We start from the raw sequence: 15763 nt of genomic DNA on the forward strand, positions 1-15763 counted from the left end.
GAGAAAAGAACCCCACAATGCCATTTTTACAGTCTTTTCAGTACCTAACTATACTTTAACTTAGACTGTACTTTAACTTTGTTATGTTACAGGCAATAAAGTCAAGTTAGACTGTGTAAGTGTTGAATAAAATGCAACAGTGCCGCTGCAAAGAATGAAAGAGTAACTCAGATATGTAAATCAATTGTGCAGACACACAACCTCAGGAATGACATTTTCAATGCATGATTCAGATTATAAACTAAATTATGTATTGAAGAAAATAAGTACGCACAACAGCATACAGAGACCAGTTGACAGTGTGGCAAAAAAGCAACAGATAATTGTGTCAAATGGCAATGAAAGTTAAGTGCTAATATAGTTTATCCTAATTACTGAAACCACATATTTGTCTTTGCTTGTTCAGTTACAAGGTGATGCTCTAATGTCCATCTAAACATCACAATTCTTATCAGCTTTCACATCAGCCAACAGGCGCAGGCTGTTAATTATGTGTGACTGGGCTACAGCTTTTAAAATAGTACAAAAAAAATTTTAATCCACTGATTTGCATTCTACTCAATTGTCACCATGCAACATATTAATTAAGAATGCACTGAAACAAATACTTAACCCTCACAACTAATCTGCAAAAAGTTTGCAGATGCTTCTTTGCATATGTGAGATAGAATATATTACAATTAACTTAGCCGTAAAAAAAAAAAAAAGGTTTGTGCAATCTTGAAACTTGCTACTGACCCTCTTCAGCTGCTGCTGTAACTGTTCCCTCATGGATTCAGGGCAATTATCAAGCTGGGTCTTCTGCTCGGAGTAAAGCTCCTGAAGCCTCTCTAGTTTTTCCCTTTCAGCATCAAGCTTTATTTTTTCCTGAAGTTTGAACCAGAAAATAAAGAACAGAATTACCTTAAAACCCAAGCAGTTGTTAGCAATTATGATAATGAACTCTAAAACTCTAAAAAGCCTCAGCATGTAGTTCAAAGACAGATATTCGCTGTTAGTAGAAATTGCAATGATAGGGTGTAAAGTTGACATCAAACAAAAGTTAATCATGACAGTGAAGTAATTAATTCTCTTCCTAGTCCTTGTTCTTTGTGCATAGGAGTTACATTCCTCCCACTCCCATGCTCAAAAGGCATTGGCTAGCCCTGTCCTATCTTTCTTATCTAGTAAAAAATGGTTAAGGAAGCAGCAGGCATGTTAGTCTGATAATGATAGAGTGAAGTGAAAAATGGTTTTTGCAAAGAGCAGGGTGAAATATTATATATACTCTGGTTGTACAGGAAAACTGGAACTCTCAAGGTGAGTAAACTACCTGTCTACTTCCTGAGCACAGGTTAGCAAGCAGTAAAAAGATTAAGTGATGCAGATTACGGTGAAGAAATACATTTGGGACAGGAAATTCTGTTTCAGTAGCTAAAACATATTGAATCTGTTCAATTAATCCCATAGGAAACTGTACCCTGTTCTCTAGGATGCATTTACATACTCCTCCCTGAAAACTCCAGCAGCATCCCTAGATAGATCTTCTTTTCATCTCTCCAGTGTACATAACAGTATTTAAGGTAACTAACTTCAACACTGGCAAACATAGTTGGTACATTCCCCTAAACTTTCTTGTAATGTGTCTGGAAGGAACAGTATGCCTGACATGCCATAGAAAGCGGCTGCCAGAACATGTACGTTCCAGAAAACTTGATAGGGTAAATTAGTCTCTAACAGAGGATACCCATCAAGAACCATCTTCACTTATGAAGACAGCCAGGTTTCTTAACACTATTTTTAGTCAGCTGCTGCTCACAGACTCACTCAAATATTGTTCAATCCCTGCTTCTTCTCTTCCTCTTTGAGCTACACATGGGCTTCTCATTTCCCAGCAGACCTCCATGTCTTCTTGATATTTTAGGTGCCCTAAATGTTCCAGCCTCTTTCTTTGAGCCTTCCAAGGACAGTTGAATTCTGGACTGCTACAATATCCAGTTATTTGTTCTCTTCTCCATCTTCTTTTTCTCTGTCTTCTGAAAACGAGTGCCTCTTTTCAGCAGCTCCTCACACTCAGGTTTTGCGGTCACTGTACATGATTTGAACACCTTGAATAGACACGTCTCTCGCCATACAAGATCTTCTGTTTCATGAGCACTGAATGCTCTTTCATATTTTGTTCATTATTACTAAAACAGTCCTCAAACCTTCACAGTACCATCGAGATGAGGAAGCAAAATTATTTTGTTTGATTAATCTCCTTATATTCTCCTCTCCTCTAAAACGGGGAATACCACTTTCCCAAGACAGGTTGTTGGTTTGTTTTTAATGTTTACAATCAGGTCTTATGTGAATTGAAATGCTCGTTTTGGTCATTTCTCAGGCCATGCTATCAGGCCACCGAATTGCCCAGAAAAATGGACAATTTTCACAAACTCAATAAAAACCGAGAGATTGAACCATCATATTCAGTCACCTGGACTCCACACCCTCATCCCTATTCTCAAACAACATAAGCAGAGCTCACTGACAAGTACAGAGCAGTCCCAACTTGACTGAGGTCACACAATGACACAGCAACATATAATTGAGAGTAGAACCCGGGAGACACGACTCCTAAAGCTCAATCCCTCATCTATTTATTGTCAACTGTTCTGAGATCAAACTCATTCCACACAGGACACCAAACAGTCATCAAATCACTGCTTTGTCACTACTAGCCCAGAATGAGGCAGAGAGAGTATCTGTCAGGATTTTGACAAGGACAGTCGGGACCGAGGTCAGAGGAGGGTCAAACCTGAGGTTGAGAGTAGCAGAGGAGTTTGTAGTCAAGTTCTAGGCTGGAGTTGATATCAAGGATCAGAGTCCAAATCAGGTTTCAGAGTCCGGGTCAAGAAGCGAGGTCCAAATCAAGCTGAGGTTGAAGCCAGGAGTTGAAGAACTGGGAGCAGGAAAGGTCATGACAGCAACAGGAGATCACTGCTGTTGCCCAGACACTACCCGGAATGCCTCTTGGGTTTACATAGGGTGGGGAGCCAATCAGGAGCCATGAAGCTGCTGCCTGTTAGACCCCTTGAGGCAGAACTTCCCATGGTTTGTATCCACAGTGAGTAGTGGCTTCTGGAGCATGAGCTGGTTATAGCTGCTGCTAGGTGGCAGCATGGTGGTGTCTGCTACCTGGTAGCTATGGAGGCCTGGGTTTGAGACCTGTTGGGCCTTGCAGTGTCTCACATCCTGAGTCAACCCTTCCCCCCAACACAAAAGGGAATCTAAATATTTCACAAATCAATATCCAGGTCTTCACAACCATAGCTGTCAGTTTCACATTAGTCCTAGACACAATCAGATTGCTCTTTTCTTCCTGATCCCACCCACATAGCAATCTACAGCAACAAGAATTACTGCAACCTTGAGCATAGTTTCATTACTCCAATAATAGCTTCCTGGAGATCCAGGCAACCTAACAATCACACTAGCTCATTCAATAATAGGCAAGTCAATCTAAGTGTAAACAGCTAACATCAGCAAGTATATAACTCACTGAGGACCATACCAGAAATATTATTACTTCCATCAATAAACCAGTAAGGTATTCCTTGAAGACTGAAAGAAAATGATACCCATCTCTTCTATTTATAACTCAGGAAGTTCTAACATCCCAGCAGACTGGTTCACTTGTGCAATCATAGCAGGAAATGTCACCTTAAGCATTTATAGGCATTATATGTTTTGCAGCCCTTTGGTAAATTCCACCAGCACTACTGACTTTGCATTGGTTTAGTTCACACACTGATAATCTGATGAAGAAGTGAAATGAATAATAAGTTATCTGCACTTCAATAGTATCTTCCTCCTAGGATCTGGAAAAGCTTTATAACCGTGGATTAAACCTAATGGCCCTGTGAAGTAGGTACTACGGTCCAACATACTGGATGTGATACAGACTGTTTAAGTGAGCCGTCCAACATTATAGTCAGTGACACAGCTGTCACTAGAACCCATATGTTCTGGCTCCCCGTGCTGCCACATAAACATCCTGACTCTAAAGGATTGCTGAGATTTTAAGAGAAGGTTTGGAAAACTTGTAGGAGAAAGATACAATTTAAAATGGCATTGACCTAGCTAATAAATGTTCTACTGTTATTTTATACACTGTGGTACTCCTCCCACCCTCTCTGTGCTCTACTCCAAAAAATTTATTACAGAGCAAAGTTATAAATGTGAGTTAAAGCTAGCTTCAACAACAGGGAGAGCCACAAAGTCAACTTCTGTCTGTTAAACACCTTCCCCACAATTCCAACTGCTTTCCAAACTTAAGTCTTCATTCCATAACAAAATTAGATTCCGATGAGTTGCCCTTTAATCAACACCGACTTCCGCAGAAGAAAAGGAAAACCCAGGAATAAGACGTGTTGCTCTGCCATATTTTCCACTTTGGACCATATTCCACCTTCAGATACAGGTGCTCATCTCCCATTGAATCTAACTGCAGATACATGTAAGTATCTTTGGGGGGGAATTTTGGGCATTTAGGAGCACCCTTGAAACAGATAATTTTGCCCAGTAACCAGTTATGGGATACATAGCGGGTATATTTATTACTTTGAAATGTGAAGCAACCTTGATAATTAAATCTAAAGTATTTGTGATTTGGACGCTTATTTACTGGTCTTGCAGGTCATTCAACACAACCTTTCTTAGAAAACTGACCAACAGAAACACCAACATCTGTATGCAAGCTATTACATTTTCTCTATAAATTCAAGATTTAAGATGACATTGCAATAAGGTTAGTAAGCCAGAACTTCAACCACCAGCTTTGTTTTGGATGGCCACAGCACGACACATTCTGTGCATGATGACTTTGTTCAAGTGAACCAGCAAAGTATTAATAGCACAAACAAAAAAGTGTGTTTGAATATAGGATCCTTAAACAAAAGCTAAATAGGAACAGTACAATATAACTGGCAACCCAAAATTAACCCAGCATTGTGGGTTTGTTAGGAATTGGTCATTTAGGATCACAGCCTGGATTTTGACGTAGTACAGCCTTCTGTTTTGATGATATTAGTGGGGGAAGGGTTTGATCAGTTGTCTTTCCTTGTACCTCGCAATTTGTGGGAGAGGAGAAGGACAAGCTGGGGAGAAATTTTAAAAAATAATGAGTGGAAATTATAAAAAAAATTGCTCAAGGTCATTGTGAAAGGGACTGCATGGTCTGGGTACAAAGGTCTGACTCTGCTACCTTAAAAAAAAGAAAAAAAAAAAAAGAAATGTTATTTGACATGAGAAACACAACAAAGAAGAAAGAACAAACAGGCAACTCTACATGCAATAATAAACGTACATCAAAGCTCTCCACACAGAGTCAACTCTCCTACTTGAATTACTCCAATGTGAAATACCTCAGGATCTGCATCAGTCAAGAATCCAAACCCATATCTGTTTAACACTGTTCTAAGATAGAAGACTTTATATGAGGATGTCATTCCCATCATACTTATTACCAGTGATGAGCTGCCAAAATCTTAACAACCGGTTCCCTCCTCACCCCATGAGGGGGTCATGGCCCCGTGCCCAGCCCCAGTTCACCTCACCTCTGCTCCGCCTCCTCCCCTGAACGCGCTGCCTGGCTCTGCTTCTCCGCCCTCCTCCCCCAGCTTCCTGCAAATCAGCTGTTTGTGCGGGAAGCCTGGGAGGGCTGAGAAGCAGGTGGCAGCTTCGCGCTAAGGCTCAGGTGAGCTGGGGCGGGGAGCGGTTCCCCTGCGCCCCCCCCCCCGGGGTTACCTGCTACGGTGCAGGCAGCCCTCTTCGTGCCCCCCCGCCCCAGCTCACCTCTGCCTTCCTGGGCCTGAGCACAAAGCTGCCGCTTGCTTCTCAGCCCGCCCCAGTTTCCCGCGCGAACAGCTGATTCGTGGGAAGCCGGGGGAGGCGGAGAAGCAGAGCAGGGCGGCACATTCAGGGGAGGAGGCGGAGTGGAGGTGAGCTGGGGCGGGGCGGGGAGCTGCCGGTGGGTGCTCTGCACCCATCAAATTTTCCCCGTGGGTGCTCCTAAGGCACCACTTTTGGCCGGTTGTTAAATTAATAAGCCCTTTTAGAACTGGTTGTCCCTCACGGGGAACAACAACTGGTTGTCCCTCACGGGGAACAACCGGTTCTAAAAAGGCTTCTTCATTTAACAACTGGTTCTAGTGAACCGGTGCGAACCAGCTCCAGCTCACCACTGCTTATTACCCTTTCAAATAGACTAGACTATTAAATCACCAGTACTTCCCAAACAAATTCTTCTAGAGCTTTCTGAAAAGCAAGCAAGGACCTAAATGGGTCTTCATTCTGAATAACCTCTACACACACTCCAATTGTTTCCACGTATGGCCAGACAACCGTAACCACATCCCAGAAAAGCCCTTCTAAGCCTACAGTCAGTCAGAAAGATGTCATGAGAACTGGCCAGTAAGCAAAGTGTTGGACCAATAAAATAAAAACCAGCAGGATCTTATTAAAGGGAAAAAGGCAAAATACCACATTTATTGTGAATACAGAAAGAATCATAGTAAGCAGTTAGTTATAGCTATAACATTCCATTCAATCTCATATTTATTCACACATTCATTCATACAAACACACACACACACACACATACACACCCACACACACAGGTTCTGCAAGGTTGTTATCATAGTTACCAGCCTTAGAGTTGCTCATGCCAAGCCACTGGCCAGGTGGCCTGGACATGAGGAGGGAGCAGGGCCTTGTCAGATGCTCATCTGATGCTCCTGGAAGTTGGTTTGCAGAATCAGACCCCAAAGTTCTCACTTTTTAGAGTCTATTTTTATAGGAATTTCTTCCTATGCCAGTCTATGGGAATTGTTTCATCATGCTGTTGCTGAATCAATCAGCAGATAGCACATTCCTGACGGCTCCAAGATGTTATCTTGTTCTTTGGTTCTCCCATTCTTGAGGCTGTTGGGTGGATTCCAGTCTGCCCTCCGGGTGGGGTCCTCTGGTTATTTCCACTTGACGCCTTCTTCAGCCGATGGACACTGGATTCTTAGGCTGGCACCTCCCTGATCATTCAGTTATTATCCACACCAAGCATCCATCCACATACATCCTCTATCTCTATTTTAATCACAATTGTTAATACAACAAAAGGGCGGGGAGTCTCCGGGTGCTGTTTCTGTTGTTAGAGTATTGCTTTGAGTCTCTCTCTCTGTGAATTGCTTTGAGAACAGACTCTGTCTTAGAATGTACTAACACAATTAGCAGCTTGCAAGTTTCACACATAGAGGGAGAGAAAGAGTACCAAAAACCAAGAGACCTCTTCATTAGTAATACCCTGGAATTTAAACTCTGGGGAATCAAACTCATTTGTGATTTTAATACAGAACTTCTTTAACATGATCCAACAAAAGGAGGAGAAAGACATTTCTTTCAAAAATCAGTGGCTGGCCTGTGTGAGCTGATTCTGGCTCATGGAGCTCAGGTTAAGAGGCTGTTCAATTGCAGTGTAGACATTCCAGCTTGGGCTGGAGCCTGGGCTTTAGGACCATGAGAGGTATGAGGGTCCCAGAGCTTGGGCTGCAGCCTGAGCCTGAACGTCTACATTGCAATTAAACAGCCCCTTCGCCTGAGCCCCTTAGCCAGAGTCACCTGGCATGGGCCAGCCATGGGCTTTTAACTGCAGTGTAGACATACCCACTGGTGCCAACTGGCAAAGGGTTCGCTATTTTTTACAAGCAACTCCTGTCTTAGACCTGACAAACTCACTATACCTAATAACCATTTTCATGATATTTACCCATAAAGAGTAGCATTATGAAGTCTCCCTTGAAAACTTGTAATTCAGTGATATTCATAATTATTGAGAGATGTGTTTATGGGTAATATTTAAGAAATACTGTAACTATATTGAAAACTATACCCTTATAGCCTTGGAGCGGAAGTGAGTCACCAGAGAATCAAATGCTCAGTAATGACCCATTCAGACAAGAGGGAGCTGTCAACCCTCCCTGGCTAGCTGAATATGTAATGCATTGCACCATTGCAACAACTCAGACAAACCAATGGAAACCCATCAAAGACACATTATAAACAAGGCTCTATCAAATTCATGTCCATTTGCATAAATTTCACAGTCATACCATTTTAAAAATCCTGAATTTCAGTTTCAGACAATTAAAGCTTACATTTCTTTAACAAAACAGGGCTTTAACAAAACAGGAATACATATTTTAAAATAGCAAAATATAAACATGTAAAGCCCATGATGACACCCCAAAAAGTGACAACCACCCCATACCATTGCCACCCTTACTTCCGTGCTGCTGCTGGCAGCGGTGTTGCCTTCAGAGCTGGCAGCGGGAGAACAGCAGCTTCTGGCCAGGTGCCCAGCTCTGCCAGCAGCAGCACAGGAATAAGGGTGGCAATACCATACCATTGCAGTCTTTTTTCGGCTCTGATGCTGGTGGCGGTGCTGCCTTCAGAATTGGGTGCCTGGCCAGCAGCTGCCGCTCTCCAGCTGCCCAGCTCTGAAGGCAGTGCAGAAGTAACGGTGGCAATACCGCAACCCCCTACAATAGCCTGGCAATCCCTTTTTGGGTTGGGACCCCCAGTTTGAGAAATGCTGCTATAGGGTAAAAGTACACAAAAGACTAAACTTCACGGGTGAGACCAGATTTCACCGTCTGTGACATGTTTTTCACAGCTGTGAATTTGGTGAGGCCCTAACTATAAACATCAAAACCACTTGGGAGTTAAAAGGAACAATGTGACAGCGAGGGGCCCGCCCTGGCTAAGAATAAAGACAAGAGACAGATTCGCTATATCACAGTCCGGAGAAGACACTCTGCACTCATTTACTGAGAAGGTACATCAGTGAGTAGGGGTAGCTTATGAAAGATGAGGTCCTGGTTCTGTGGGGCAGCAAATGCTGCAAAAGACTGAACTTTGGGATGAGAATTGACTCTATCAGGTAAAGAAGGTAATTATTAATAAAGTGTAGGCCTTAGTTCATGTTTTATTATTTTGTTTTGCATGCAACCATTTGTTTCCATCACTTTGCCTTGTTTCTATTTGGATCTCTATTCTTTCTTAAAGGAATTTTTTTTTTTTTTTTTTTTTTTACTATAATTGAACTCAAATGCTGTGTGTGATCCAGGAGTGGTGGGCTAAGATAAAACTTAGCAAACGGGGCTACATTCTTCCTTTGGGAATGGAGGATCTGGGATTTATCCAGGGGGACACTTTGAAGGGATTCTGGGGCTGGGGTACATCTATTGTCAACCAGCAGGACTGGTCCCAGAGGAGAGTGCCTAAGTGACTGACAGGCTGGGACACACAGGTGGCACAGGCAAGCCTCCCTCATGCAGGAGAAGGGTGTCAACAAGGTGACTGACAGCCTTGGGTGCCCCGAGAAGTGTCACATCACTATATAGACATGTATATGTTCCCAAGGGAATCCTCACCTTATCCATAAAATAAAATTCTTAGTAGCATTGCATTCTGACTACTTCAATGGAAGGAGGATGCTCTGCTTTTAGTGATTTGCTATCAGTAGAGCTGCAACATCTGTAGGGAATTTGTCAGGATATATTCCACCCCCCGAAAGTCAGCCTTAGCCCTCCAACTAGACAGCAGGTGGGGAACACACCCCTTGATGGTCAGACAGTAAAGGAGGCTAATGGAATAACTGTGAGATCGGGTTGAATGTCAACCTTTCTAGTGTTTCTAATATATTGCCAGTTTCCCAGAACTGAAAGCACTTGCAACGTTGTGGCTGGATGTCATAAAACAAAGAGGGCTGCCTGACGTTCTGAAAACAAAAAAACAAGGATGGAATGAAGCAGACAAGTTGTTTGTTCTTCCCTCTGTACTTTCCCGTTTCTTTAGGGCCTGTTTCTCACTCTTCTGTCTTACAAGAGAAGCACAGCTGTGGATGGAAGCTGGCACAATTTAATTACTAATGGTAAAGTTATGGTTGCCACTCAGACACGAGCAGTGGGGAATGATAGGTGCCTGCCAGACATGGGGAAAGGAACATGACATGTAAGGGAAAGCCATTTCCTTTTCTTTTCCCAATACTTCTTGTGGTGGAACAAGGGCAGGCTGTTTCTCATGCATACCATAACAGATGACATACATTAGGACATATCATAGGAGGGGCTCTCTCTTATGAACCAGGAGCTTTCTATCAAATGCTGCAAGCATAAAACAACTACAAAGCTAATCAATTCTGTATTAGACTAAACGATACTTCTGCTTTAAGTACAGCCCCACACTAGCAGACATCAACTTATTTTTTTTAAAAAAATCAAGTTTTTTTCTAGTTTGTCAGCATTTTAATATTCAGTACACCTTAAGAACTTCATGTCTTCCAAATGCTGCTCAATTTTAAAATAATTTAGCCTAAAATATCCTTAAAGTATTATCCCCATTTCACACATGGAGAAACCGAAAGATGTAGCAACTTGTTGACAGACACACAGCAAGGCAATGAAGAACAGGGTTTCCTAAACTCAAACTCTGAGCATGCTTCCTCACTGATTAAAAAAATCTCTCTTTCTAGAAAAGAACACCTCCAACAGCACTGCCAGAACAGAAAAAGGAGCAGTCTTTCCAGCTAACCATAATATCCCCAGCAGCACAAAATGATTTAAATAAGAAAACTTCAAAATATTGGACAATCTTAACAGATACTGGTTGATGACAAGAGGATAAAAAACGAACAGGTATCTTTCTAGCAGTACAACCCACTGTTCAATTTACTTTCTTCATAACTGTCTCAGAATGAACTTGAGGTTTCCAATTATCCATTATCATCTATAATGATCCTTTTCCTATAAGGATCCTCATTGCTGCAGGATCCTGTTCACAGCCTTTATGAACTTCAGCATGTTTATTACTTGTAGGTGGTAACCAGTACCCTGGACTTCAATGAAATTACTCAACTGCTTAAAATTATACATATACTTAAATATCTTGCTAAATTGAGGCCTTAGTAGGGAAGATGTAAAAATGTATGGAGTTATTAATCTGCCTGATTCTTTAGGCTTTGCACATTTTCACTGAAGCACAAAAACAGTAACCTGAATTTTAGATCCAGACTCAAACCATTAGAACTACCAATGTGTATAATTTTGTTTCTTGGAGTCCATTTTAAAAGATTGGCTGACTGGCATCCTTTCCTTGGCTCAATTTCCGCAATCCTTACAGTACAGATTTGGCTCCATAGAGCCAAGTTTCAAGTATCCTGGCAAGTGTGAGATGTTCTGTTTTTTATCCCCAAAATACTTTTACAAAATAAAATGTAAGGCAGGAAGGCGCATTATCCTCTGCCAACCACTGCCTGACTTCTGTATGGAATTTGCTCTTGAGGAGATGGACAGGAAACACTATGGATAAAAGACATTTCAGCAAGACATGAGAGGGGTCCTACAGAGGAAGGATAACTCTTCACTCCTAAAATTTAGGTTTAAGCCTCTGGGCCAATTATTTCCAGGCAGGTAAACCTTTCTGCCACAACTTCTATTAATCTGTGCCAAAGTTCACGAGCACTGTCCTTTTGTCATGTCCACATATTCATTATTTCATTTTCTTTTTCACGAATTTTCATCCCTATTTTTTTCAAAATGCTTTAACTTGGTTATGCGTAAACCAAGTCGATGATGGTATTCAGCTACATATGACAAAATTTATTTCCACATCTGCATATTTAACATGGATAAATATAGTTTTATACAACTTTCATAAAGACAAAAATCACTCGTGGACTGAGATAGAGTAGGGCAGGTCTCCATCTCAAAGTGTAATTCTTAGGAAGCCGTCATTGAAAATAGCACAATGGTACAGAGGTGCTAATTCAGCTGTCACAAATGTGTCACTACCACATAAGTAGAATGCATACATGGTCCTTCCAGTAAACAGCAAGTTGGGGAAGCGAGACAGGGCGGGGGGGGGGGGGGAGGCAGGAGCAGGGAATGTTTATTTTTTGTACTTGTACAGTCTGGTTCTATCCAAAGAAGGCAGATTTTGTCAAAATCTGTAGTAAAGTTCTTTCCCAGGAAGCGTGAAGCTACAACCAAGTATCAAATTGCATTAGCACTGAATTATTTCTGGTGCTGCTTCTGCCAAACTAGAGCATACAATCAATAGCTTGCTATTGAAGTCTGAGTAATTCCATAACTGAAGTGTTTATATGCTAGATTAGGCTTCAGATGGTTAGGCTTCAGAGTGTTATCATTTCCGCCGTGGATGATAACGAATATGCACAAAATGACACTGTCTTTTCAATCACATGAACACTTAAGGTAAAAATGCTTCTCGTTATTACAAGAATGGGAAGATTGCAAGCTGTGGTAAAATTGCTTTCTTCATCTACAACCTTTGTGGTAGCTTGGAGGCAAAAACAATTTCCACATATGCAAAAAAAGTCACACCTTGCTATGTAAGCTAACATGGTCTAAAATTCCACTGAACACTCAAAAAAACCCAAGTAGAAATTCTGCTCCATAGCCTGGTTACCAGAGGCTACCTAATAGCACTAGAAACAATCAACCAAAACCTCTGTAACTTTCATCTTGGGAGAATCTTGGCTCCGTTGGCCCATATACTTTCAGCAAGTTCCTACACATGTTTCAGCAATGGTGCAGTAACAGTGCCATGCACTAGTAGCAGAAAAGGTTTTCATGGCATGGCATTAAACACACTGTCTAGAGTAGTGACTTGCACTGGTGCTAGCAGAGGTGCAATCGCACCACTGTCACAATCTGGGGACACATTTTTCTAGTGTAGATCAAGGCCTAAAAGTGGATTGGTATGTACCAGATCGCAGCAATAGTGGTAGCACCAGTGCAGATCACATCCTCTCTCTCTCTAAAAATCCTTCCTGGGAAAATACCATTACACCAGTGATGAAGAATGGGGGAAATTAGATTTATTTCAGAGTGTTGCATTTTTTATAAGTTAAAATGCAAGGCACTGAAGTCTACAATAATGTTAATGACAAGGGGATGGGTTTTTTTCTTTTTTTTAGGAGGTGTGAGCAAAGAGCTTTATTTAAAAAAATACTATTTTCTCCCCCTAGCCCCACACAAAAAAATGTGAGGGAATATTTGCAAGACTAAGAGAACTGGCTGTTTAACCAACCATGAGAGAGTATATTATGCAAGATTTGTGCCCCATTGCCTTTCAATCCTGCCTTGTATTACAGTAGATTGGAGCCCTATTGTGCCAGACAATGTACAAAAACTCTGTAGGAAACAGTCCTGATTTACAGGTAAGAAACAGGAGAAGAGAGAGATTAAATCCACACAAGCAACTCCACAGCCATGCCAAGAATCAAACTCAGATTCCCCAGTCCACGTGCAGGGCCCAAATCACAATGCCATCCTTTCCTCTCTTCTCCCCTGCTCATCTAATTTCAGTCCTGGGTTTCTCCCAGGCCAAGACAGTTCCAGGTCTCTTTCTTTGTCATCGGTGGGTAATAGACATTTTACATTCTGGAGCACTAGCACTACTTGTGCCTCACAAGAAGATCGCCAAGTAGTCAGAGAGTATCTGTGTTGGCCAAATTTCTAACACATATGCTCTGGGAGGCAAAAAAAAGAAGGCACGGAATCTTTAATGATTACAAGGGGTCAACAGATGGCACCGGCAAGCACCCAACTGAGCCCTGACACTATTTAATTTAATTTAATTTAATACTGCCTCAGAGGAAATATGCTGAATCATCAGCATCATTGTAGGCAGCATTTGGGAGGAGAGGGGAGGGAAGGCAAGGGGGGGGGGGCAGAGAAGGGGAAGGGTGTTTCCCATCCTATTGCAGGATAGGCAAGAACTTGCTTAGCTCATGAGATATGCAGAAAGTATAATCTTACATAAACAGCACTATTAAACAAGATACTGAAAATTATTTCTCTCAGCTAGCTAAAGAATGATATTTATTTGCATTACATGCCCAATCTTTTTTGTTAACGTTTCCTTCCTTCTCCAGAATATTACAGCTATGATTTTATGACATTTTACTTCACAATTTGCATGATGCAATATTTTTTTTTCCTTTTTTAAAAAACTTTCTATTTTCTTTAAGCCTCCCAGGGCACTACTGGAGGAGATTTGTATTTTCTCACTTACATATTTTGTTTTAAATATAAAAAACTTCAGACTTTGGCAAAGCCATAAGTATGAGTAGTGAAAGCATTCTGAAAAGATTTTTTTTTTAAAATCCATTTATAAAGGTACACTCAAGACAAAACTAATTAAAATATTTTAACCTATATTACTAACACCATCTTGCATTGTAAAAAACAAGTATTTTAAATAAATTTACTTTTCAAATAAGAAAGGTCTCTTTAGGCAGCTTGTTTACTTTCTGCTTTGCACTCAGCTGGAAAATTAAACTAGACTTGCCATTTTCATTTGCTGATTAGCATACACAAGTGCAATGCTGCTATGTTTTGATTCACAGCTCTGTCAGGGAATATTTAAAAGTGCTCCAAAAAGTGTTAAAACATGGAAAAAAATAAGGATTAATTTCCATTTGTCATAAAGTTTGAGATTAAAATAGAACAAGTACGAGAGAGAGAAAGAAAACATCACTCAGACATTCAATTTCTATCTACTTATCCAAATATTTAAGGGGCTCACACCATACAGTCTGAGAATCTCAACTGCCTGATAGCATCCCTTTAAAGTTAAGCTATTTGCACAGCCATAACTTATCACCATTTCACCTGAAGCCTGGCCAGTGACCAGCTTTAGACTGGTCTTTGGCCAATAAGAAAAATAAAACCTATTAAACTGATTTCATGCTCAGGTTAAAAATGTGACTAAAGAATCTGCAAGTTGAGCATTATTGATAGTTGCAGCAACACTGATATATAAAGTGAATGCAGGCCTGAGGAAGGAAACAGGTAGGGAAGCCTAATAAAGTTTAAGCATATTTACATGTGTCATTTCATAGAACAAGGAGGCAACAGGACTACTCTCTGTGCAGCTTTAGTGAACATGCAGCTGGAATGTAGAGTTCAGGCTCAATACATGAGAGACAGCAATGATGTGGAAAGAGTTCAGAGAAAATCAACAAAAGTTATTAGGGGCTGTAGGCTTGACTTAGAAGGAAAGTTTACAAGAACTAAAAATGTGTCGTTTGTCTAAGCCACACAAGGGGATGGTGAAAGGTTCATGGAATAAATGCAATGAAGCCTGTTTCAGGCGACCATCCAAGGAACAAAATCTAAAACCAAAGGAACAGAACATCAGTCAAGTGACTAAAGGATGGAGAAGAATTATTTAGAGTAGTTCCAGGGAGACAGTTTTAAACCATGAGTTCTGGGATGAAATTAAGAAAAGAACAGTTATTGGCTGAATATCCAGAAAAACCTCCTGACAGTGGGATATAACAGGCTGTGGAATGGTCTTCCAAGAAAAGATATGCGGACTTAGAAACACACTAGACAATAGGTTAGAGGAAACAATTCTTCTCTGGCTTGATGGGGACTAATAGGTCTTTTCCATTTTGGGTGTCTAAAATTTGTATTCAAGTTAAGTCTGTATTTCACAGAAGTAACTGTATTAAAAAACAATTGAAAGTTATGACTACACATACTAGAGAACTAATTATTTAATTTGTACACGTTTAGAAAATTCTTTGTAGATTCCCAAAATGTAAAAAGTTAACAATTTCCAAATTGAATGAACCTGCATAATTGTATTAAAAGTGTACATTATTAATTTATTTGGACAGGTGTCTTATTTATCATTCTGCATAGTGTATGTTGTGTAT

At 40.9% G+C, this 15763-nt stretch overlaps 1 protein-coding gene across 8 annotated transcripts in view; it reads right to left on the reverse strand.

The window, feature by feature from the left end:
• Positions 1-15763, reverse strand: part of PHLDB2 (pleckstrin homology like domain family B member 2) — a 106040-nt gene that overhangs the window by 39070 nt on the left and 51207 nt on the right. For 6 of the 8 annotated variants that reach the window (XM_084629861.1, XM_084629859.1, XM_084629860.1 and 3 more), the window contains one exon: positions 739-867. The exons of the other annotated variants lie outside the window; for them this stretch is intronic. In XM_084629861.1, coding sequence (XP_084485987.1) covers positions 739-867 — 129 coding nt within the window. The remainder of the gene's footprint in view (positions 1-738; positions 868-15763) is intronic. 8 annotated transcript variants of the gene reach the window in all.

Source organism: Lepidochelys olivacea (assembly GCF_965140295.1).
Source record: "Lepidochelys olivacea isolate rLepOli2 genome assembly, chromosome: 1".
Lineage (NCBI taxonomy): Eukaryota > Metazoa > Chordata > Testudines > Cheloniidae > Lepidochelys > Lepidochelys olivacea.